The 23,581-nt window shown below is 46.7% G+C and overlaps 1 protein-coding gene across 4 annotated transcripts; it reads left to right on the top strand.

The window, feature by feature from the left end:
* Window positions 1-3,976: 3,976 nt before the first annotated feature.
* LOC124057877 (far upstream element-binding protein 3-like) lies at window positions 3,977-19,738 on the top strand. Of its 4 annotated transcripts, none has more exons than XM_046386505.1 (18): window positions 3,977-4,134; window positions 10,084-10,192; window positions 10,543-10,576; window positions 10,907-10,956; window positions 11,272-11,343; window positions 11,504-11,561; window positions 11,665-11,827; window positions 11,918-12,016; window positions 12,123-12,224; window positions 12,317-12,419; window positions 12,764-12,864; window positions 12,983-13,121; window positions 14,905-15,065; window positions 15,145-15,215; window positions 15,487-15,572; window positions 15,881-15,952; window positions 16,339-16,436; window positions 16,566-19,738. In XM_046386505.1, the coding sequence occupies exons 1-18, from the start codon at window positions 4,042-4,044 to the stop codon at window positions 16,572-16,574; spliced, it is 1,620 nt and encodes a 539-aa protein (XP_046242461.1). In that variant the 5' UTR covers window positions 3,977-4,041; the 3' UTR covers window positions 16,575-19,738. The 4 variants fall into 4 exon arrangements, with proteins under 4 accessions (XP_046242461.1, XP_046242463.1, XP_046242462.1 ...); XM_046386507.1 differs by having other exon boundaries at window positions 10,910-10,956; XM_046386506.1 differs by having other exon boundaries at window positions 10,546-10,576.
* The last annotated feature ends 3,843 nt before the right edge of the window (window positions 19,739-23,581 follow it).

Consider the following 23,581-nt stretch of genomic DNA (forward strand, 5'->3'; position numbering starts at 1 on the left):
AGGATTTTGTTCAAAGACTATTAAATGTTCTCCTTCAATGCCATATGTCAGAACAAGGTCAAGAGTGTGACTGAAGCAGTGAGTGGGTTTATGTACACACTGACAGAAGCCGACTGAATCTAATAGAGAGATAAATGCTGTGCAAAGGCGATCGTTATCATTCAGAGTATGGGCCAAGAGCGCGGTACACTACAACAATAAAAACTGGTTGTTTTCCAGGTTGGGTAGGAAAGACTAAGAACAAGGCTTTCGAATGAATGACATTTGACTTCAGGCTTTAGATTGAATGATAGGTTTGGGTCAAAAATGGCTGCAACTCCACCTCCTCGGCCGGTGGTATTAATATGGTATTAATATGACTTTGGGGAGTGGACTCGTTTAAGCTGACATATTCTTCTGGCCGAAACCAGGTTTCGGTTAAACAAAATATATCTATATTATAATCCAATATTAATTCATTTACCAGTAATATAACGGAACTATCAGCATCCTGTCAGAGTTCAGCCATGTTTCTGGGCCCCCAGGGGCCACGAAATCCCCCACTTCACTGTGTGTAAAGCTTGTGGTGATTTGATGTGAGGGAATATGTATGAGTGAGTCCATATAAACATGTGTTACTACCTGATCTGAGGCCTGGAGCTGAACTTTGGCTGAGCAGTAACAATACTGCTATTTCTATTGCTAATAATGATATAAACATCTTTCTTAATGAAGTCACAAGGTGCTTCTTAGTTAAAAACACAAACAACTGAGGCAGTGTGAGTCAAAATGTGAGTGAACATCTCTGGACTGTCACTCGTGTGTAAATGTGCTGATCAGCTACAGGAGCTCGTTCAGTAAAAGACTCTGACTCCCATGATGCACCACAGAGCGACACAGGAAATCATTCCTGCCTGTCGCCATCAAACTGTTAAACTCAGCACTGTGACCGACACACTCACTCACTTTATATATACAATGTATATATTGGTTTTTTACACATGTACATATCTGTATTTTAAATTTTCTTTCAAAAATCTGAATACATTGTAAGGATTCAAGGATTCAAGGAGCTTTATTGTCATTTCACACACGTAGCACATGAGTGGAACGAAATTAGTTTCCCCGATCCCGGTATAAGCCCAATTGCCTCACAAAATAAATATAAATATAAACAACGCTATATAATATAAAACAGTAGAATATAAAAGAAAAACAGTAGATGATATAAACATCAGTGTAAACAGTATAAACAGTAGTGCAAATGGCTGACAGGGTAGTGCAAAATGACCATAGTGCAATGAGAGAACATGAGTAGTTTGAGTTCTGTGCAAATGCTGCATTGTGCAAAATGTTCCACGGGTGGTTGTTTGTGTGTTTGTTGGTGTGTGAGGTATGAGGTTGGCAGCAGGGGCTACAGAGGACCTCCAGAGTTCAGCAGTCTCTCAGCTTCAGGAAGAAGCTGTTCCTCAGTCTGGTGGTCCTGCTCTTGATGCTCCGCAGCCTCCTGCCTGAGGGGAGAGGGGCAAACAGTTTGTGTGAGGGGTGGGTGGGGTCCTTCATGATGCAGGAGGCCCTTTTCCTGCACCTGGAGGTGTAAATGTCTGTGGTGGTGGATAGGCTGTGTCCCACAGTCTTCTGTGCAGCTTTCACCACCCTCTGCAGAGACTTCTTCTCTGCTGCAGAGCAGCTGCTGTGCCACACAGTGATGCAGGAGCACAGGAGGCTCTCAGAATCAGAATCAGAATTCCTTTATTTATCCCTGAAGGGAAATTCTTGTTCTTACAGACATTGCACATGCAGTATTCCCGACCAAGAAAGGAGAAAAGTGCGAAGTATAAAAAATAGGATAACAATAAAGATAGGATAAACAAAAACTAAAATCTCAAAAAGTACAGGTATTTACAAAAACTGTGTTCAAATTTCTTAAGAAAATTTAAAATGCAGGTATGTACATGTGTAGAAAACTATATACATTGTAGCCTGTGAATATTCTCATTCATCCAGGTCATGGTTATCTCAAGGAAATTCAATCGAATGCAACTGGACTTAGTTATTTGTCTTTGAAGACGTTTCACCTCTCATCCAAGAGGCTTCATCAGTTCATGCTCGCTTGACTAGGCTGGGACTAGATATATACATTGTATATATAAAGTGAGTGTGTCCACCACACATCTGTAGAAGGATGTCAGGACTGAGCTCCCCAGTCCGGCACGCCTCAGCCTCCTGAGGAAGTAGAGGCGCTGGTGTGCCTTCCTGATGAGACAGGATGTGTTGTTGCTCCAGGTGAGGTCGTCCGTTATGTGGACGCCCAGGTACCTGAAGCTGGAGACCACTTCCACCGCTGTCCCTCCGTTGTACAGGGGAGGAAGGGGGAGATGTCTGCCCCTTCTGAAGTCCACGATCATCTCACCTCCCTGTTTTCCCTGCACCAACCCTCCAGGTGTTCCACTTCCTGCCTGTAGTTGGACTCGTCGCTGTTGACAACGCGTCTGCTGTATCATCCGCAAACTTCACGATGAGGCGGCTCGGATGTTGTGCTGAGCAGTCGTGTGTTAGCAGGGTGAACAGGAGGGGGCTCAGCACACAGCCCTGGGGAGAGCCGGTGCTGAGGGTGATGGGGGAGGAGCTGTCATGGATCTTCACGGTCTGCGGCCTGTCCGTCAGCAAGTCCAGGACCCAGTTGAAGACGGTGAAGCTCAGTCCGAGTGTACTGAGTTTGTGGATCAGTGTCTGCGGAATGATTGTATTGAAAGCTGATGTAAAATCCGCGAAGAGCAGACGGACATAGGAGTCTTTATTCTCTAGGCGGGTGAGAGCTGTGTGGACCACAGAAGATATGACATCCTCTGTGGATCGGTTCTTCCTGTATGCATATTGGTGTGGGTCCACAGTGACGTCGATGCAGTGTAAATACCTGTACTTTGAGATTTTAGTTTTTGTTTATCCTATTTTTATACTCCGCACTTTTCTCCTTTTTGGTCGGGAATACTGCATGTGCAATGTCTGTAAGAACAAGAATTTCCCTTCAGGGATAAATAAAGGAATTCTGATTCTGATTCTGATTCTGAAATACGTCACCGTGACTCTCTGATGTTCTCTAGTTCCTCACGTTTCACATTGCACAAAAAAGGATCAATAAAACGATTGTCAGATTAATCAGTAATGACACTCATCATTAGTTGCAGTAAAGAGGTCACAGTCAGCTGGCGCAGTGTTCGTGGGTACCGTTAAAACGTGAGGCTGCACTCCGAGGTCAAAGGTCACGATACGAACGCCACGTGACCTCACAGAGTTTCTCACTGACGCTTAAACTGCTCCTCCTCCTCCACCTCTCCCTCTTCTTCTTCTTTAAGTTCACTCTCCCACCTGTGGAGCTGGTATAAGCACGTGACTACTAAACGCGGAAGCGGAAACAGAGCAGCGAGTTGCCAACAGCTGAGCAGCGGCAGAGATCCACTATGAACGAGAGGGACCACTCAGTAGTTTTCAAAACACCTCAACTGATGTGAGAGGCAGGAGGTTAAACGTCACACTGTCAGCTCATTTTAGACGGAAAACGCGCAGTATGTATTTCACCTTCGTCACCATATGTGGTACTGTTACACTACTACAGGTTACATGCTACATTACCACATGTTATAGACAAAATTGATGATGCAGCACAATTTTGTATTTTGTTCTACTTTTATAGCTGGTGGTTGTTTGTATTTCATGGTTAAAACGGTAATACAATTGATACCTAAAAGAAGAATAGTAAAAAAAAAAAAAAGTGGATTACTAACATTGTTATTTGGCGAGAAAATAAAGTCTTGCTTGTCAATTTGTGTGTAATCAATCTAGTTCACTTTGGCACCGCACATTTTTACTTTTTTCACCTGGCATATAACTTCCATAATGTATGCTCGCACCCACAGATTCCTATTTTCTTTTTGGTTTCTAAAAATTGCGTCAGAGTGAGAGCTCATGTCTGTAACCGCTCTCTGGCAGCAGATTCAGCTCAGTTAGCAGCCCGAGCTAATCCGGCTAACAGCTAACAGCTAACGGCTAGCTAGTGGCGCTATGATGGCGGAGCTGGTGCAGGGACAGGCCTCGATGAACCAGCCGGGGCTGAAGTCAGACGGCCTAGCCGATGTTTTACAGAGGGCTCGGCAGGTAACAACTCCACTGGGGTTCGACACACACACGGTCCGGGCCGAACCGGGTCGTTTAGATCGAGCCAAAGCACTTTTATTCGAATTCGCCCGTGTTGTGCTGCTGCTGCTCCTAACTTATGCGCTCCGTCAACACACTCGCACACACTCAGACACACACTAGCATGCTAACTAGCTCGGAAAGCATTTCGGAGTTGGACTTATAGCCCGTTTTGCACATTTTGTCCGAGCTGACACGGGCCGGCGGTGAGTTTAAGGGGAGTTTGTGGAGCTGTCATTCGGAGGGGAGCGCGGTGGGACCGGGGGGGAGCACGACAGAAGTTTGGCCACACGTGTCACTGAGGCAGACAACCTGTTGTGCTGCGAGACAGAAACACGGACAAAAAACTGCTGAGGACGAGATAAAGTCACCACTTTTTTAATGTGCTTTAATGATCCACAAACGGTCCTAAACATGCCGGGGGAGAGCCGTGAAATGACGGCGTGCGCACTGTGTTAAAGCCTCATCCTCTCCAGCACTTTACCGTGAGAGTTGGACCCCCCACCCCCCACCCCAATAGGCTGCTGTTTACTGTAAGTTGGTTAGAAACTAGGCTGGCGTTATGCAACAGCCTCAGAGCCATATACAGACGAGTGGAGGTGTGTCTGCTGCCTATAGAGAGACAGACAGGTAGTCAGTCAGTCAGACAGACAGGCACACAGGACATTAAACCACCTCAGTGCGTTTGAGGGGAGACAGATCAGATCAACTGGATTGATCTCCGAAGTGAACTTTATTCTCTGCAGGTGCCGAGTGTTTAAACTGCAGTGTTTCTGTGTGTACTGCATGCAGTGTGCTGGTCTGACAGGCTGCGTTCAGCGCAGGAGCCTCCAGCTGTACATCACCATCACAAACTGGTCACAGATTGGATCTAAAGTGCACCACTATTTTCTACAAAGTCTGTTTAATGTGATGGTTTGTGGGTGTTGAAACTATGCAGACGCCCGGAACACAATCCAGGAAGTCCAGTTTTGGTGACAGACCTCTGACTTTGATGGTTTATCAGTCACCAGGGCTGTGCACAGGTTTCAGTGTGAACACAGGGTGGAAATCAGTCAGGGTTCTGGCAGGGTTAGCCTAGCTTAGCACAAAGACTGGAAGCAGGGGGAAACAGCTAGCCTAGCTCTATCTAAAGTTCAAAAACACACCAACGCGTGTGAACCTGGACAGGCGCTGAATGACTGTTAATCCTGCACGTTGTGTTAACTCACAACTGCAGCAACAACTGATGGATCAGTCAGTCAGGTCAGGCTACAAAACCTGCCTGCTGAGCATGTGGATCAGCAATCAGCATGTTGCTTTTCATTGTTTAATCTGAACAAAAAAAACAGAAATGTAAAAACAACAGTTTACGGTTTCATGAGGAGCTTTGTGCTAGAACTATTTCTTTCTGTAGCACAGCGTATCCCTCCGCGGGCCATCACATTTGGACGGCGAGCTTAGTTCTGCTTTCGGTGTGTGTGCGGGCACAGCTCACTGTGACATTAAACTTCAAACTTTATTGTCAGCATATTTTTACACACACCGAAATTCCTCTCTGCATTTTACCATCACTGAGTGAACACACATGCAGTGAAACACACAGGAGCAGTGGGCTGCCATATTAGGCGCCCAAGGAGCACATTGGGAGTTAAGTGCCTTGCTCAAGGGCACGTTAGCTGGCTAATGGAGGGGGGGAACATTTCCTTATTAATCACTCCACCACACCCAAATATTTTCCTGCCAGTCCGGGGGGGGAATCCACAACTGTCATGGCCTGATCAGATTAGCACGTGTGCTAGCACGTCTGCCATCTTGGACAGGTACGTATGGCAACACCACTTGAACAAACCACATGCAGAACTGCAGTGAAATTGTAAATTGGATTGAGTTTTGTGTTGGTTGGACGGCAGCAGGATCTGAAGTGAACAGTCGCCATGCGCCAGACGCAGGTCGATTTTCTGTTTGGCGAGTAAATCTCACCACGTTCATGTAACGAAAAGTCTGTACTGCGTTTTAGTGTCGCTGACTGTGGTGTTCGGGAGTGTGACACACATTTCATGGTGCGTTCAGGTGCCTCTCTTACACAAGGGTTGTTGTGTGAGAGAGGAAATACGGGAAAGTTTACATTTTTTTCTTATTTTGGTGAAACACACCCGTATGTTATCCCCTTCATTTCAAGTGGCAGATTTTAAACATTTTCTACAAAACAAATTACAGCATGTGATTGCCTGTTGTAGCAGGGCAGTTTGTTTTAATTCAGCTCAGTTCAAAGGAGCTTTCTTGGAAAGAGAGATGGTATTTCCAAAGCTTCACAGTGCAAATATTTGGAAAGTACATGAAATATGAACCCCAAACTAGTATAAGTAACCATCATCATAACTAAGCATGATAAATTGAGTTTACTGCAGTTTCAGGTGTGGTTTGTCCAAGATGACCAACGTGCTGCTCAGGTTGTGTGGTGACATCATCCACTGGGTGTTAGCCGGCAGCGAGCTAACTGTCGCTATCATTCTTCCAATTATTCTTTGTTAACCGTCCTTTTTTCCACATCCAGCTTGTGCTTTGTCAAATGGTGTTCATTTGCTGAAAAATAATGACATGATGATGATGATGATGATGATAATGATGGAATTGGAAATGGAATTGCTTGCATTTCTCAGAGGGGTGTAACGTTGGCATCTCTCTGTGAGGGAATCTGCGAGTGGCCTGAGCCCCGCCCTTATGAATGACGAACCAATAACTGGGCTCCCTCTGCATCGCGTTTCTGTCCATAGTCAAAAGCAAAGAATGACTGGACGTCCCAGCGATTCAATAAACCGGTTTTATCTTTGATAGTTTTGATCCGCTGATTGATCCCGTGTGTTGATTGTTAAAACAGGTGAGAGCAGGTGTGAACAGGTATAGCAGTGCTTCAGAGTGCAGGGTGTCCTGTGTGATGTGTTTGCTGAGAGCAGCTGCTTCCTCCACAGGTGTTTCTGCTTCTCTTCTTCTCTTTATCATGGACACACTCGAGGTGTGTGTGTGTGTTTTGGCAGTATTTTGCAGTGTGTTCTGGGTCAAAGGGAGGCCAGCTCGTAGCTTACAGGGTGACTCGATGCTAATATCTGGAGATAATAACTGCTTCAGAATAAAACCTGCCATCATAAATTCATATTTCTTCAGTTTAAGACTTGTGACGTCAAGGAAGTGAAAGTTTTTCGGAAACTTAACAAAACGCGGACATCGCAGTGCAGCCGCTCTGTGCGAACCAATTGCTGAGAACAGACCTGGTCACCTGGACGTGACCCCGGTTCTGTGAATCTGTGTGCAGCCCGCTGTGGCTCTGAATCCCACACTGAGTTGAGGAATGTAAACAGCCTGACCATAAACACAAGCACCTCGTGTTGTGGAGGTGACATCAGCAGTGAGAGCCGACTCTACAGCTTGACTCCAATTATTATCATCATTATTATTAATATTATTATTTTCATTGTCATTCAGAGAATAGCACATTTAAACCTGAACGGTAAAAAAACACAGGAATATACAATAAAGTACTGTGTTTGGATGGGTCTGGTACTGACATGTGGAACATCTTCAGTATTTGTTGGTGACATCCATCACATGGTGTCATTTGAACAGATCTGGCAGACTGAGCATGTGCAGTGTGTTGACTCCAACACGACTCTGCAGCCAAACAAGGAACCTTATTAGGAAGCTTTGTGGTGAGGGAGCGAGGAGGGAGGAAGGCAGCAGTGTGAGCAGCTACAGCTGATTCAGACGCATATCAGCCACAACCCAAAAACTGACTTCAGTTTCACTTCGGCTCGTCTTTCACTTTTGTTTTAAAGGTGAATTCAGTTTGAAAGGCTGAGATAAAACCAGTGACCGTCCAGACTCGTGTTACATGTCTTCAGCAGTACTCAGACTCAGGTCACATGATGTCTCTACCTAACACACCATCAGCTAGTGAACTTGGAGCATGAAAAATTGTCCAGATATACTACGAGCAATGTGTTGCACTTGCGCTGTTAAAAATGGCCTCCATATCCCTCCAGTGCTTACGCACAGGAGGCTCTCTGTGGTCAGTCCACTACTGTTCACTCTGTTGACTCACGACTGTGCAGCAAAGCACAGCTCGAACCACATCATCAGGTTTGCTGATGACATGACCGTGGTGGGTCTCATCGGAAACGACTACGAGTCAGCTTACAGAGAGGAGGTGAAGCTGCTGACATCCTGCTGCAGAGCCAATAACCTGTCTCTGAACGTGGACAAGACAAAAGAGATGTCTGTCAGAAGACAGAAGAGACCGGGGGGACCACACACTGCTGACCGTTAATGAGTCCTCTGTGGAGATCGTCAAGAGCACCGAATTCCTTGGTGTCCACGTGGCGGAGAAACTTACCTGGTCTCTCAACAGCAGCAGAGCCCAGCAGCGTCTCTGCTTCCTGAGAAGGCTGAGAAAAGCTCATCTTCCGCCCCCCATCCTGACCAGCTTCTACAGAGGGACTATAGAGATCCTGAGCAGCTGCATCACTGCCTGCTTTGGGAGCTGCAGCTCCCTGCAGTGGACAGTGAGGACGGCTGAGGATCATGTGACAGACATGACAGACATTTACACCACACGTGGTGGTGCATCCACACATCCAGCAGAATTGTGGATGCACCACACACCCAGCACTCTCGCTCTTCGCCAGAACTTTCAGTCCACCACCACCAGACTCCAGAGTATCTTTCCCCAAGCCATCAGACTCCTAAACTCCCAAGGACACACAAACACACATGCACACCTCTGCACTACACACACTTTAACGACTACAGCCTAATGTCTTACTGTATTGCTCTGTCTTGTGCTTAACTGTGTAATACTGTGGATATTTGTACTTGTACTGCATTTGCTTTTTTTCTTTTTATTTTATTATGTGTATTCTTCTGTGTAGCGCCTTGTAGCATCCATGAGGAATGCTGTTTCACTGCTCTGTGGACTGCACGTGCACAGCTGCAGTGACAAATAAAGCTCATTGAATCCTTGTGAAGGATGTAATGACCTCGGGACGTGTTTGTCGTCTTACAGCTTATAGAAGCAACACGTATTGGGACTTGTTGATTGGGGTTGTCACCGGCCATCAGTCAGGACTGAGATATGCGTCGTCGGCAGCTTCTTCTCTAACTGACTGTGTTAGTTGGGTGTATTGAATCGTATTGAAATCGTATTGACGTTGTCAGACTTTGTGACCTCAGCAGATATCATGTTGCTGTGACTTACACCCACAGAGGGTTTAAAACGTCTGACGATACCCGCATCGGGTTTCCAAAGAGCCACTGGGAGGCTAGCTGTCACTCAGAGTGGCCACGCCCTTGATTCTGCATAACTTCAAGCCTTAATATAATTTAAATCGGTGAGTTACAGTCACCATGAACAGATAAATGGTTTTTGTACCGGGCTGTAAATGTGTTTATTTCTGCTGTAAAGTCAGAAACTTTAACACTTTAACAGTCTTATGAGGACTGGCTGGCTTTTGGAGCCAGCATCTAGTGGCCATTTGAGGAACTGCAGTTTTTGGCACTTTGTGGTGGCATCAGTTTTCAGCCCCGGAGGTTGCAGCTTGAATTTAACTCGGAAGTTGACTTGGAACTTGTTTGTCTTTGCCTTGGACTTGGCTGGGACCTGTTGGTCTCGACTCTGGACTGGAAATGCGATTGTTCACTTGTTGATGTCAACCTGAGACTTAACCTTAGACTTGACTTCATCTCCAGCACTTCGACTTTGTCCCACCACTGAAGTCGAAGTAAGACTTTCTGCGTCGTCCGGCGCATGTGGTCTGTGGTGTGCGTGACGTAAACCTGTCATCAGCGGGTGATCTGTTTGAGTATATCCAGCCTTTAACTGCTAATGCAGCGCTCTCATCCAGATGTTAGAGCTGTTTGTGTCTGTGTGTCTGTCAGATGGTGGGGAAGATGGGCGGAGAAACCATGTCCCACCTCAACAGCTCCTCAGGAAGTGTTGAGCCCACACTGTACTACCCCGGCCAGAAACGACCAGGAGAAGATGGAGGTGAGCAAACAAGCCCGCAAAACCAGCTGTGGTATTTAATGGTCACTGAATTAAAGGGAAAATGTAATTCAGCAGAGGCTCCACCCTTTCAGAAACCTTTTTGAAAAGACAGATCATCTCCACACGTTAATGTGCTTGGAGCTGCCACAGACAGGAAGTCAGAAAGTGAGAGACGGACCTGTTGGTTATTTTCCTTTTTCAGTTCTGTTTCTATTGACGATATGAAAACAGATCAATGCCAGGCTGAACGGAACTGTGGCAGAAACTCCTTCAGACTCTGTGAGCTCCATCAGATCACTTAGACTGGAGCGATGATTGGTTCATGTCTAATGTCTGCTTCTGTCTCCCAGTAGGTAACCAACTAGCAGCCATGGGACACCAGAGGTACGACCTGCAGTCCATATTGATTGAACACACACACACACACACACACACACACACACACACACACAGTAGGGCAGCACAGATAATGACATGTGTTCAGCATCATAGTCTTGTTTGCAAATACACATCTGTGTGTGTGTGTGTGTGTGCGCTACAGTAGATAAGTGTTTATAGATTTTTCGTCCTGCAGTCATAATCATAAACATAATCACTTTCTCTCTCTCTCACACACACACACACACACACTCACACACACACAAGCACAAGCATGCAGTGAATGTGGGTTTTCTCTATGACCAGGATGTTAATGTGTGTGTGTGTGTGTTGCAGCAGGGTTATCACAGAGGATTACAAGGTCCCCGACAGGATGGTTGGCTTCAGTGAGTATGACCTCTGACCTCTCAGTCCTTCCTGCTGCTCAGGTGTCTGAAGGCTCTCTTGTCCAATCAGATTTTAGGACTTAGACTCCAGTCTCTCAGATTATCTGACTTTTCTTCCCTTTTGTGTCAGTTCTGACGGCTGTATTTAATCCGGAACTGATACAGAACCTTTTCAGCCGCTGTAGAACTGTTCACCTAGAACCTCTCACAGATCCTGACAGCTGATTTACCCAGTAAAGATAATAAAATGCTGACTGCTAACACCGATGACAGCTGAGCTGCAGAAAGACTGATTTCTCTTCTCTGCTCCTCTAGTTATTGGACGAGGAGGAGAACAGATCACCAGGATCCAGTTGGAGTCCGGCTGCAAGATCCAGATCGCTGCTGGTGAGACAGTCTGGATGTTCACATGCTGCTCCTCAAAACCTGATGCAACTCAGGAACTCGGGCACTGAAATCCACTGTTTTAAAGTTACAGTTTGTGTGTGTGTGTGTGTGTGTGTGTGTGCGCGTGTGCGTGTGCGTGCGTGCGTGCGTGCGTGTGCAGACAGCGGAGGTCTCATGGAGCGACCGTGTTCCCTGACTGGAACTCCAGAAAGCATCGAGTAAGTTTCTCAACATCCACCTTCACCTCCTCCAGCGACATCACCTCCACCTGATGTTCATCTGCTCCTCCTCCTGTGTGTGTGTGTGTGTGTTCGTTCACAGGCAGGCGAAGCGGCTGCTGGTCCAGATCGTGGATCGCTGTAGAAACGGTCCGGGTTTCCATGGTGACGGGGAAGGCGGCGGTTCGGTGCAGGAGATGCTGATTCCAGCCAGTAAGGTGGGGCTGGTGATTGGCCGAGGTGGAGACACCATCAAGCAACTACAGGTACAATGGCTGACGCTTTGTGTCGTGCACCTTCTGCTGGGCTCCGCCCCTTTAGAGTCTCTGATGTTTGTTGTTGTTGTCGGCCATTAGGAGAGAGCAGGGGTGAAGATGATGATGATCCAGGACGGCCCGATGCCGACAGGAGCCGACAAACCCCTCCGCATCTCTGGAGACCCGTACAAAGTCCAGGTACACACACACACACACTCTGGCGGTTTAAACCTGAAACTGGTCCCTGCAGGGACAGACAAGTACACAGACCTTAATGCTCACCTCCTGTCTGTTCCCCCTCCAGGCAGCCAGGGAGCTGGTGTTGGAGGTGATCCGGGAGAAGGACGGAGACTTCAGGTCGGGACGCAATGACTTCAGCGCCCGACTGGGAGGAGCCAACCTGGATGTACGACACACACAGACACACACATTGCTAGCGTTTGTTAGCGGTTAGCATGCATAAGTGTTCCCTGAAATGTCAAGTCTGTTGCTCCGCAGGTTCCAGTTCCTCGGTTTGCTGTTGGCATCGTGATTGGCAGGAACGGAGAGATGATCAAGAAGATCCAGAATGATGCAGGAGTCAGAATCCAGTTTAAAGCAGGTCTGTGCACACCAGTATAATCCACTTTGGTCTGCTTACATCAGTGCAGTCCAGTTTGTGTCTGATTTACAACAGTATAAACCACTTTGAAATCAGTCTGTTTTCACAGCAAACCAGTTCAAAACTGGTACAGTAATACCGATGTGATCTGCGATATAGATCAAAACTGTTTACCCCAGCAAAAATCAGTTTTAAACCAGCTTTCAGAGGAAATTAAACTGCTCTTTTAAATCGTAATAATCCAGATTAAAACACACCTGTTTACACCAGTTTAATCCAGAGCCAGCAGTTTGTTTCCAACTGACAAACGATGTTGACCTCAGAGCTCTCTGTGTCTCCTACAGATGATGGTATCAGTCCGGAGCGTGTTGCCATGGTGATGGGTCAGCCAGACCGCTGTCAGCATGCTATCCACCTCATCAATGAGCTTATCCAGACTGCACAGGTAAAACACACACACACACACACACACACACACACTGCAGTCTGCAGACATTCCTGTCTTCACTTTATGTGTGTTTGTGTGTGTGTGTGTGTGTGTGTGTGTGTGTGTGTTGTTGCAGGAGCGTGATGGCTTTGGCTCCGCCCTGCGGGGTGGGCGGGTCAGAGGTCGTGGTGATTGGACTATGGGCTCGCCTGGTCCGCTACAGGAAGTGACTTACACCATCCCTGCTGACAAGTGTGGCCTGGTCATCGGCAAAGGTAGGAGACAGAAGTCGCAGTGGAAGGTCTTCACTCGTCTGTGTGTGGGTGTTCACACCAAAATGAACGTCTGACAGGACTCGTGTGGCAGCAGCCTGGCTGGCGGAGGCCGGAGTGTTTTGAACTGTTTATTAGTGTGATGAGAGTGAAACAGGAGGGTCAACGTGGTCATTTTAACTACACGTCACATTTGATTTTGGCCCTGACCCTTTGTTGATGTTGATGTTGATGAGATAAATTTCTGCCTTTCACACACCTCACAAAGTCCTGCTCAGAACGTTTTAATTTGTATCTGGAGAGCCCAAATCGTGTGCTCTAATGTTCGCTCTCGCATGCAGTGAAGTGGAATACAGCAAAGAAACGCAGTCACAGCTTGCTTCAGGTGACCCGACTCGTTAACATATTAGGTGTGTCGGCATCTCTACGCAGAACATCTTCTCAGGTGTTTATAGTCCGTCTGCTGCTGTTTGACTTGTCTGTCCACTCAGACATCATCAGTGTGTCCGTTAATGCACAGCAGGCACACACGTGTTTTCTGGCTCTGCGGCCTCTAAAGCTCTGAGAACTCGTGTGCTGCTCGAGCCCTAAAATCCAAAACACAATGAACATCAACAAACATGGAAGGTTCAGGATGAGAGCTCCATCAGCGCACTCACTCTCCATAAAACCTCTAAAAGACATCAGCCACTCAGCAGCCTGTGTGTGTGTGTGTGTGGAGGTCAAGAGGGTCGAGCAGCAGCTTCCAAAATAAAAGCGGCAGAAAAAAGAAATGTCAAGTACCCAGTGTTTAGACGCCATATGGCCTGTGTGTGTGTGTGTGTGTGTGTGTCTCTGGTGGACTATTGTTCATCTGCACTTTCTGTTGGACCTTGCTGATGAATGTCCTACTGTCTCCACACACACACTAAAGCCTGCTGTTAAACAGAAACACGAGTTATCATTTTATCACTGACGAGTCAGTGGAGTCCTGTTTGAGCTGTCAGGCTCTTGTTTAAACAGCTCATTCAGTGTGAGCAGCAGATTTATTTTTGAGAAGATCATGTGACAGAGCTGAAACTGATCCCTGGTCAGATTGACTGGAAACATTCAATGTTCTGAAGGAACGTGGAGGTGAAAAACACTGAGGTGCACACGCTCTCAGTCTCCTTCTCCTCACCTCATAAAAGGTGTATTAGTGGTGTCTTCATTTGCTTAACAGACAGTTAATGACCTCAGTTTGACCTCTCTGAGAGGTCAAACTGGTTCCAGGCTCTCTGGTTCAACCTCGGACTGAAACAGTTAGCACTGTTGTGAACCAAGATCAGATTCCTGACACTTTAATTAAAACTGAACTGCTTTGGAAAACTGACGGTGAATTCGGTCTGACATCAGCCGGCAGTCGGTGTCCAGACGCAGACGCAGACGCAGGTTGGGTTTCTTTAGTGTCTGTGAGAGTGTCTGTAGTGTGGTTGTATTTTAGATGTGACAGGAGTGCAGAGTGAAGCTGGTTGCTCCGCCCCTCGCGTGAATCATGCTGGCGCTTCAGTCTGCTCTGTCGAGAATGTAAGGGAAGTTAACTTTCAGCTCAGAACAGGATGTGGACATGTCCCGGTCCGTCCGTCTGACGTCCTAACAGCTTGTCAGTCGTGTGCACTGAAGCTGGTTACTCTGTGACATCAGCTCTGTGTTTAGCACAGCGCCCCCTGGGGTTCCAGATTGGTAAATACTGTGCAGAGCAGCGCGGGAGGTGCGTCGCGAGACCGTTTCCGCCTGTCACGTGTTCATCGTCTCTGTGTGTCTGCAGGTGGAGAAACCATTAAGAGTATTAACCAGCAATCTGGAGCTCACGTGGAGCTGCAGAGGAACCCTCCGCCCTCCACCGACCCCAACACCCGGGTCTTCACCATCAGAGGTACCGCCCAGCAGATGGACTTGGCCCGCCAGCTCATAGACGACAAGATTGGGGTACGCAAAACAAAGCACTTTGAAGTATTCACAAAGCGAAATCTGCATGTGGTTAAACTGTACTCCGTCTCGTCCTCAGGGTTCGGGTATTATGAGTAACGGAGGTTTTGGCTTCAGTCCCTTCACTCAGGGTCCTGCTACACACCAGAAGTAAGACACTCACAACTTCATGACTAAAACTTTGTGAGAACAGGCGCTTAAACGTCTCGTCAGCCTGGGGATTCTGCGCCATTTCCTGCTGAGTTCTGATTGACTGGTTTGTTGTTTGAAGCAGCAGCCACACTATGAGTCTCAGGGCCACCAACCAAGTTCACCACATTAGTGAGAAGCAGGAGTCATGCAGACCTACTTTAGCTGAAAACTGGAGTGTGTTTCACTGATGTGTGTGTGTGTGTGTGTGTCTGTCTGTTTGTTTGTGTAGCTGTGGCAGTGGTCAGACTTTCCTGACTGGAGTTTGGGGAAACACCTACCAGACCAGCTGGCAGAACCCTGGACAACAAGACCCTGGTAACACACACACACACACACACACAGGGATTTGAGTCCATACTGTAGGCAAGTCCACACAGAGACAGGTTTGCGTGTCTCACCTCCCGCAGGTTTTCACCTCGTATGAACGAAGTGCAGTCAGGGTTGGACAGCACTCCTGTCTTTTCTCTGACTGTGTTTACCGCCCCATCACCTCTACATTCACTGTGTGTTCTGTCTCAGCTCATAGTCCCAACTTAGGCCCACAAACGTGAGCAGTAACTTGTCTGATTTCTGGTTGAGTGTAAACATCATCAGACTTCCTGTCTGTTCCTGTGCACGTGTAGGTCAGCAGAACCAGCCGCAGAGCTTGATCACGGACTACAGTAAGGCCTGGGAGGACTACTACAAGAAACAAAGTACGACATGTGTGAATGCGCTGTAAACAACCACAGAGATTAAAATTAAAATGGGTTTTGTTTTACCTGAAACATCAGAGGAGGTGGACAGGTGTGCAGCTCCCACACAGTACGCAGTACAGACCCTGCCGTGCAACAGACAGACTGAGCCAGATATTTCCCTCAGGAGGAGGTGGAGACCAGAAACAGTTAAAACACAGGGAACGACTCCACATGAACGATCACGTTGGAAATAAACGGCTGTTTGATAAGTTCATTACATCAGCTTACAGGCTGATGATGTGTTGGTGTTTCTCACTGCTTGTCTGTCACTGCAGGTTAAAGGAAGTACCTTATTTAAATAACAGAGACACGACCTGTACTCGTGTTCACCTGTATGTCTGCAGGTCAGTCGTCTCAGCAGAGTTCGGTGCCAGACTATACTGCAGCGTTAGCAGAATACTACAGACAGCAGCCCTACCTGTGGAACCCTGCCCAGATACAGGTAACACTCAGCAAGCTGCTCAGACACCTGCTGTCTCACTTGGACTCTGTGGTTCGGCATCAAAACGTTTATGACACAGGAACCATCAGAGAGGGGGTTAAATGATGATGCCACTTCCTGTCTCTTTAGGATCACTAGAGGCTCCTCTCTTACTGGTGAAGGCCTGGGATGGTCGTCGACGGCAACCGAATCGGGGTTTCCTAGCAATGCTCTGCCGCTTCCTCCTTCCTTTTGTAGACAAAAACTAAGGATTAACTGAAAAATCACGAACTCTTTTCTTTCTGTTTTTTAACCTTACAAAGTTGATATTTTGTCGGGCAAATTTTTTTGGACTAGGCTCTGGTCTCGCCACAGTGTAGACCTGGTTTTTCTTTTTGTTTTTTTTTTATCAAACTTGAACTTAAAGATATATCAGTGTGGCTTTGAACAAAAAAAAAATTCAGTATAATCTATATTTTGTCTAGGTTTATTTTCCAATAAGAAAACGGTATAAGGCTTAGCAGTCTTGAGTGAGAAAATCAGATATTATTATTATTATTATTATTATTATTTTGTTTATGATAATGTTTTAAAGCATGCGTCAGATTGTGTGTGTTGACTCTCAGTTATTTTTTTTTTATTTTGGCATAGAAATATTTTAATAGCATCAGATGGAAATTTAATGTTTTACCGTCAGAGACAAAACTGTTTTTTGTACTAAATTTGTGCTCGCTGGGTCTGTTCTCAATCTAATTTTAATGTTAAGTCGCCATCTTGGAGGTGCAATGACGCGTTTGTTTTCTTTTGGTTTGATGATAGTTCTTATACCTGTATCTCTATAGTGATTCTTTAGTTTTTATGATGTAATGATGAATAAATGATTTATATTGCGTTGTCTAAAGCCAGATCTCTCTGTGGTCAAACACTTTGTGTCCACAGGATTTAAACTCCAGCCTGCACCATGTTTCCCCACCTCAACTTTCATTACAAAAAGCGGGGAAATTACTATTTTCTTACATAGTGAAACTTTATTATTGTTGTAACTTAGTTCTGCATTTCTACTTTGCTGATTTGTTGTAGAGGAAGTGTTAAAGAGCTGAACAATGAAGTTACCAATTATATTAGCGATGTATTAGCCGAACAAGCGTGTTAGCTAAATACGCGCGTTGGCTAAACCGTGTTTTTTGCAAAAAGATGTGTGTTACCTCAACTGTGTGTTAGCTAGATGAATGTGGTGGCTGAACTGATTGTTAGCCGTATGGTGTGTCTGTGTTAGCTTAATGTGTTGGCTGAATTTTCTGTGTTTTGTTAGCTGAATGCACAAGTTAACTGAAAGATGTCACTCGGTCAAAAGATGTGTTTGAAAAATATGTTTGTGTTAACTGTGTGGTGTGAGCATTGAAAGTTAGCTTTTACTGAACATGCGTGATAGTTGAATGTGTTGGCTGAATTGTTTGTGTCTGATGTGTGTTAGCACAGTCTGCTGAGTGTGTAGCGAATCACTTAACATGCACAGAAAAGGTAAATGATAGAGTGAGAGAAAACATTCACATCAGCTTGCTAGCTTCAAGCCCTCTCAAGTAAAATGAGCAGAACTGTCGGCAAAGCAGTGAAAGACCTTTAAGGAGCATTGAAATCAAATAAAAACACTAATATAATCAGTTCTGCTAATGAAAAAGAAGCTATGCAGTGTTTGCATGTAACTGCCATAACAATTTAAAACCATTGAAAAGAACTAATTTAGGCTGAACATCCATTCATCTGGTTTAATTGCATGGCTAACATCTGAACAACGCGTCTGTTTTCCAAAGTGTAATGATTTCTCCGAACGTGGCGTGAGCGCAGCATTAGCTGAATGTTTGTTAGATAAGCGGCGTGTTCAGGTTTGAACGGGGAACCTTAAGTGTACACATCAGTAAAACTCTGTGCGGTAAAGCTTTTTGATGTATGTTTGTGAGCGTTAGTGTGTGAGTGTGTGTCCGTTAGCTGGTGGGTTCGTGTTAGCTTAACAGTGTGTATGCTGTCTGTACTTTAAGGCTGGATTATGCTTCTATAATGTGCACATTTCAGAGTTTTTGTGGCCATTTTATCCATCTATGAATGTGAAAGTATTTTACGCTTTTCCTTTTTCAAACCCATCTGCCAAAAGAATTTTGGATCTACCAGTTAGCTTGTTCAGTCCAAATGGGGACTTGACTTGGGAATCAACAGTCACCCATCAATGCATAAATTCCTTCTTTGGGTGTGTGTTAGCGTTGTGTGTAGTCTGTCCGGTGTGTATTCCTGCGTTATCTGAGCGTTGTGGGTTTGCTAGCTGATTGCTGTGAGTGTCGGACCACAGAGAGGTTTGTCTTGCGTCGAGGGAGATCTGGCTGTTGTTGAGTTGAGTATTGAATCGGTGGTTCTGCCTCTTGTATGTGTGATGACGATGATGACAATAATAATAATGACGACGATAATAATGAGTTCTCCTGTACAGGGGTCTATTTAAATCTGTTCATCCTGTTATGAATATTCAGTTTGTCGATAAGATAATATGGTTTGTGTAAATTTCCACTCTCTGGCGGGTGCTCTCCAGTTAAAAATGTTCTTTGTTATCCTGTTAAAAATGAGTGTTTAATTCACATGTTGTGTCTAACCGATTTGCAAAGAGAAGCTGAGTATGTGTTATATTCTCAAGACTGCTAGGCTAACTGTCTCTATCTCTTCTCCTTGTCTTTCTGTCTGTCCGTTTGGACGTCGCTGCGTTAAAAAGTTGGTGGGACTTGTGGTTTCAACATGTCTGTAATCGGACCATGTGGTTACAGCTAAATGTTATCGTCTCAGGCGTGTTGAACGGTCCCGTCACTTGTTAGCGTGGCGACTCAGAGGCGAGGAGAGCTTTAGTGAGGGGGTTTTACTCCCCAGAAATTTATTAAAAACACTGGAGTGGACGGTGGCCTGGTGTCCAGTTCTGGTCTTAGTGTTACAGCCTGCACTGGGTCTGAACCAGCAAACAACTGGCGAGCGCAGTCACACCAAGCCTCACAGCACCCAGAAACAGGACTGAACACGATGCCACCTGTCCACTCTGGTTTAGATCTTCCTAGTCCCAACCCCTCGTCCTGAAGGGGTGATGGGAAGCTTTTTGGTTTCATGGTTTCTGTTGTTTTTCTAATGGACAGACGTCCTAACTGTAACATGCAGATTTTTCTATTAGATTCTATTGACAGATAGAGTTGTGTATGAACCCGCGCCACAAGACTGTCGGTGGCCGAGGAAGAGGAAACTGGATGGTGATGATGATTAACATGAGGGCTAATAAACAGGCTCATTCTTTCTGACTGATGTGTTTTTATCTCTTGATTCAGAATCTGTTTCACTCACATCTCTGATGCACAAAAATGAGAAAAATTAAATGTGTCTTGTCACATGGCATTTGTTTCGGTCCCTCCAGTTCTGTGCAAAGACGGCATGAAGCTGTAGTCTCATGTCGTTCACTGCAGTTAACTGAAGCCCGACTTGAGTAAGTCTGACTTCAGCTTACCAAATGAGTCTCTTATCTCTAGATTAGTTTTTTGATTTGAGCAGTCACATTCTAGAGTCTGCACTGTTTCCAGCCAAGATAGTCTTGCCCATAAATGCCATCCGAAAGTGAAATGAAAGTTTTTAAAACTTTTATGCACAGATCAAAGCAAACGCAGTTAAACATATTTAGAGGTGCACATAGTTTGATTTTGTTGCCTTTGGGCAGTCAAAGCAAGACCGTCTTGGTCAGCGACTGTATGTAAAGATGGACAACATGAGAGCTCCCTGGAAGTGGAACCCAAACATCTGGACGCCCCCTGGTGGCTGGCTGCAGTACAGCACATAAGCCCCTCCCCCTCAATGTTAGTAGATGGGACCTGATCAAAGCTAAAAACTCAAACACATCAGATTTTTCTCAAAGATGACAGACAGCTGAGTGCTGCTTCTGATTCACTCAGGTGGATGTATGAGCAGGAACTTGATACCTCCACCTCCCAATCACTACTGCACAGACTCTGGCTCCAAATGACATCACCAGAATAAGATGGCAGCATTCGAGAGAGAGAGAGAGAGCTGAGCTTTGAGGAGTAGGAGGAGACCCCGGGAGTCCGAACAGAAGAAGCTATCGCAGCTCCATGCAGTTTTAATGGAGCTCCTCCGTCAGAGTATAAACTGATTTACACACAGACAGGAGGACGTCGTGCTGCCGAAAATCAGGAAGTTCAGAGATGCTGTGACTCAACAGCGTTCGCATGTTAGCATCATGTGAGTCACTACGAGTCTAAAAACAAATATTTCATGAGATGAACTTCACTTTGCTGTGTGTGCGCGTGTGCGTGTGTGTGGACTGACTCGGGGTCAGTGTGTCTGAGCTGCCACAGCTTCACGCCCTGACATGAAAAGTGGGATTTATCATTTATTCATGTTCCCAGAGCGGAGACAGATGGTCTGACTGACGGTGTGATGTCATCTGTCATTAAGACATTACTGTAATCACACACACTCCCCTGCTGACCTCCAGGGATGAGTGAAACAGCACTGAGGGATGAAGATGAGTTTGTAGGAAGAGTTTCTCCGAGTCCAGACTGACTCCGCTCTCCTGTCACCATCGTCCCCCCACTCTGACAGAACTGGTTCTGGACCCTCCTCGGTTCGCTCTGAAGGCCAACAGATCCACGGAGGATCTCCGCTGACCGAGAGACTCCCGAACGTCCGGTACATCCTGTCATGGGTAAGAGATGTGTGGAGCACGCTGACAGAATCTGAAATCACAGTAGAAGGAGACAAAGAAGATCAGAGAGGAATTCATTGTGAAAGTGACGGGTCACAGAGAGGGAGGAGAAATCAGACAGGAAACAAGAACTGAAGAGTCCACTGTTACTGGCAGGCTGTGAGTGTGTGTGTGTGTGTGTCAGTGGTCATAAAGTACAGGAAGGAGCTCTGTAAGTACAGATGAAGTGTGTGTGTGTGTGTCAGACCTGATTAAACATTAAAGTGATGGTGATCTGGATCGAGTCCAAATGTTTCCCATGAAGCTCAGGGACCAACAGCAGCAATAAACTGTCAACCTCACCGCATGGCCAAAAGTATGTGGACGGCCGAACACACTGTAACGTGATCAGGACTCCATGGTCATTAACGTGCCGCTCTGACAGGCTCCACTCCTCGGGTTTCTGCAGTCCGCTCACCACAGTAAAATGTTGCAAAGCTTAGTTTCTGAGAAGCAGAGATGTGTTTGTTGGCACTGAAAACACTTTGTGTTTGATCACGTGTTACAGAACACGTGCGAGCTGAGTTTCTGTTGAGGAGGCGCAGGCTCGGCGGTGCCGTTCAAGCGTTGGGCCACGTTGGAGCCATCGGCACAAACAACAACTAAAGCAGCCGTGAAGGTAAAACAGGATCTTTTCCTAACGCTAAATCACCGAACCTTAAAGCACAGCTGTGTCACAACACGAAACCGAACATTAAAGCGAGAGCATCCTGAAGTCTGAACAATATGAGCAGTGGATGAAATCTCACGTTCGGTTCTAAACGAAAGCCCAGCACTCCAGACGGCCCATTAGTCAGTAAGTGATCAGCTGTACTGATGATGCGTTCAGTGTCTGCTCCTGTAAACGCGCGCTGCCTGTGAAGCTTTGCTGCTTTTCCTCAGAACGTGTTTGTGATCACGTTGGGCTTTGGACTGAACAAACTCCGTGGAGGACTCGCTGTGGGTCCACATGTCTCACCGGTTTGACCAGTTTGACGAACCAAACCATCAGTGGATTCGTGGAGAAAACAATCAGCAGAAGAATCAGAGAGAACACAATCATCAGCTGCACTCAGGATTTACATACTTTTACTGAAGAGACATTTTCAGTGTAGTACTTCAGTACTTTTACTGTGTCCCTGCTTGTTCTGTGTCTGCTGACCGTCAGGATGGTGACGCCTCAGTGGATCACGTGATTAAAGCCCACGTCACATTCAGAACATAAAGGTTTGTTTCCACACGTGAATCAGTCACGCCGTTTGCTTGCGCAAAGTGTGCGAGCTGCGGCAGGTGCTTCCTGTTCCCCAGGAAACGCTAACGGGCCGCTGATGAAGAGGATGAAGATGATGGTGGGATAAAAGAAGAAGAAGCTGGAGAAGAAGAAGGAGCGTTTGATTCCGAGTGTGAGGCAGCTGACAGCTTGTCTCCTCTCAGCCTGCTGATGATTATTAAAAGGCTTTTTAAAGGCGGATTATTGCGTCTGTCTGTCCGGCCCGCATGAATACTAATGAGGCCGCAGCGCGGCGCTTAATCACGTTAGCGGAACAATATTAGTGCGCCATTTGGGCTCATTCCCACCACCTCCACCTCCTCTCTTCTTTTTCTGCTCCTTTGCCTCCTCTCCATCCTCAGCTCATCCACCAGACTCTCTCTCCTCTCCTGCTTGTCTTTACGCGTGCCAGTCACCTGCCGCTCCCTCCGCCTCCTGACTTCCTGTCGTCTTTTCGAGACTAAAGTGGTTTCTTACTGGCTGTATAGAGCCAGCATAAAGGCAGAGAGGACACCGGGACACACTCGCTGTGGGCTTTTTGTTGTAAAAAGCTCATTAAAGCGTGTCCTCATTCACTAAAGACGCGGCTCTCCATTAATAAACTCCCGCTCGGCCCGCGTGCGTGGCGGCTGCAGCCAAAATAAAGAAAGGAAGAAAAAAAGAAAGAAAATCCAGCGTTCATTGAGTCAAATCAATTGAAAAACATTTGCAAATCTGCCATTATTCCCGGATTTTCTCTCCTTTCTCCTCATCTGTCTCTCGGGACAAAAGCGCGCAGCCTCCGTGTTTGGCACGGATCCGTTACGCACGGAGCTCCTCGGAGCCCGGCGGGGGCGAGCCGGGGGAGTGAGTCCGGAGTGGGCCCGGTGTGAGCCGGGGACTGAGCCGGGGACTGAGGCCCGGTGTGAGCCGGGGACTGAGGCCCGGTGTGAGCCGGGGACTGAGGCCCGGTGTGATCCCGGTGTGAGCCGGGGACTGAGGCCCGGTGTGAGCCTGGTGTGAGCCCGGTGTGAGCCGGGGACTGAGGCCCGGTGTGATCCCGGTGTGAGCCGGGGACTGAGGCCCGGTGTGATCCCGGTGTGAGCCGGGGACTGAGGCCCGGGCTCAGACCGCCGCAGCGGGGCGGAGAGCGGCCTGGAG

This window comes from Scatophagus argus, chromosome 4 (assembly GCF_020382885.2).
Source record: "Scatophagus argus isolate fScaArg1 chromosome 4, fScaArg1.pri, whole genome shotgun sequence".
Classification (NCBI taxonomy): Eukaryota; Metazoa; Chordata; class Actinopteri; family Scatophagidae; genus Scatophagus; species Scatophagus argus.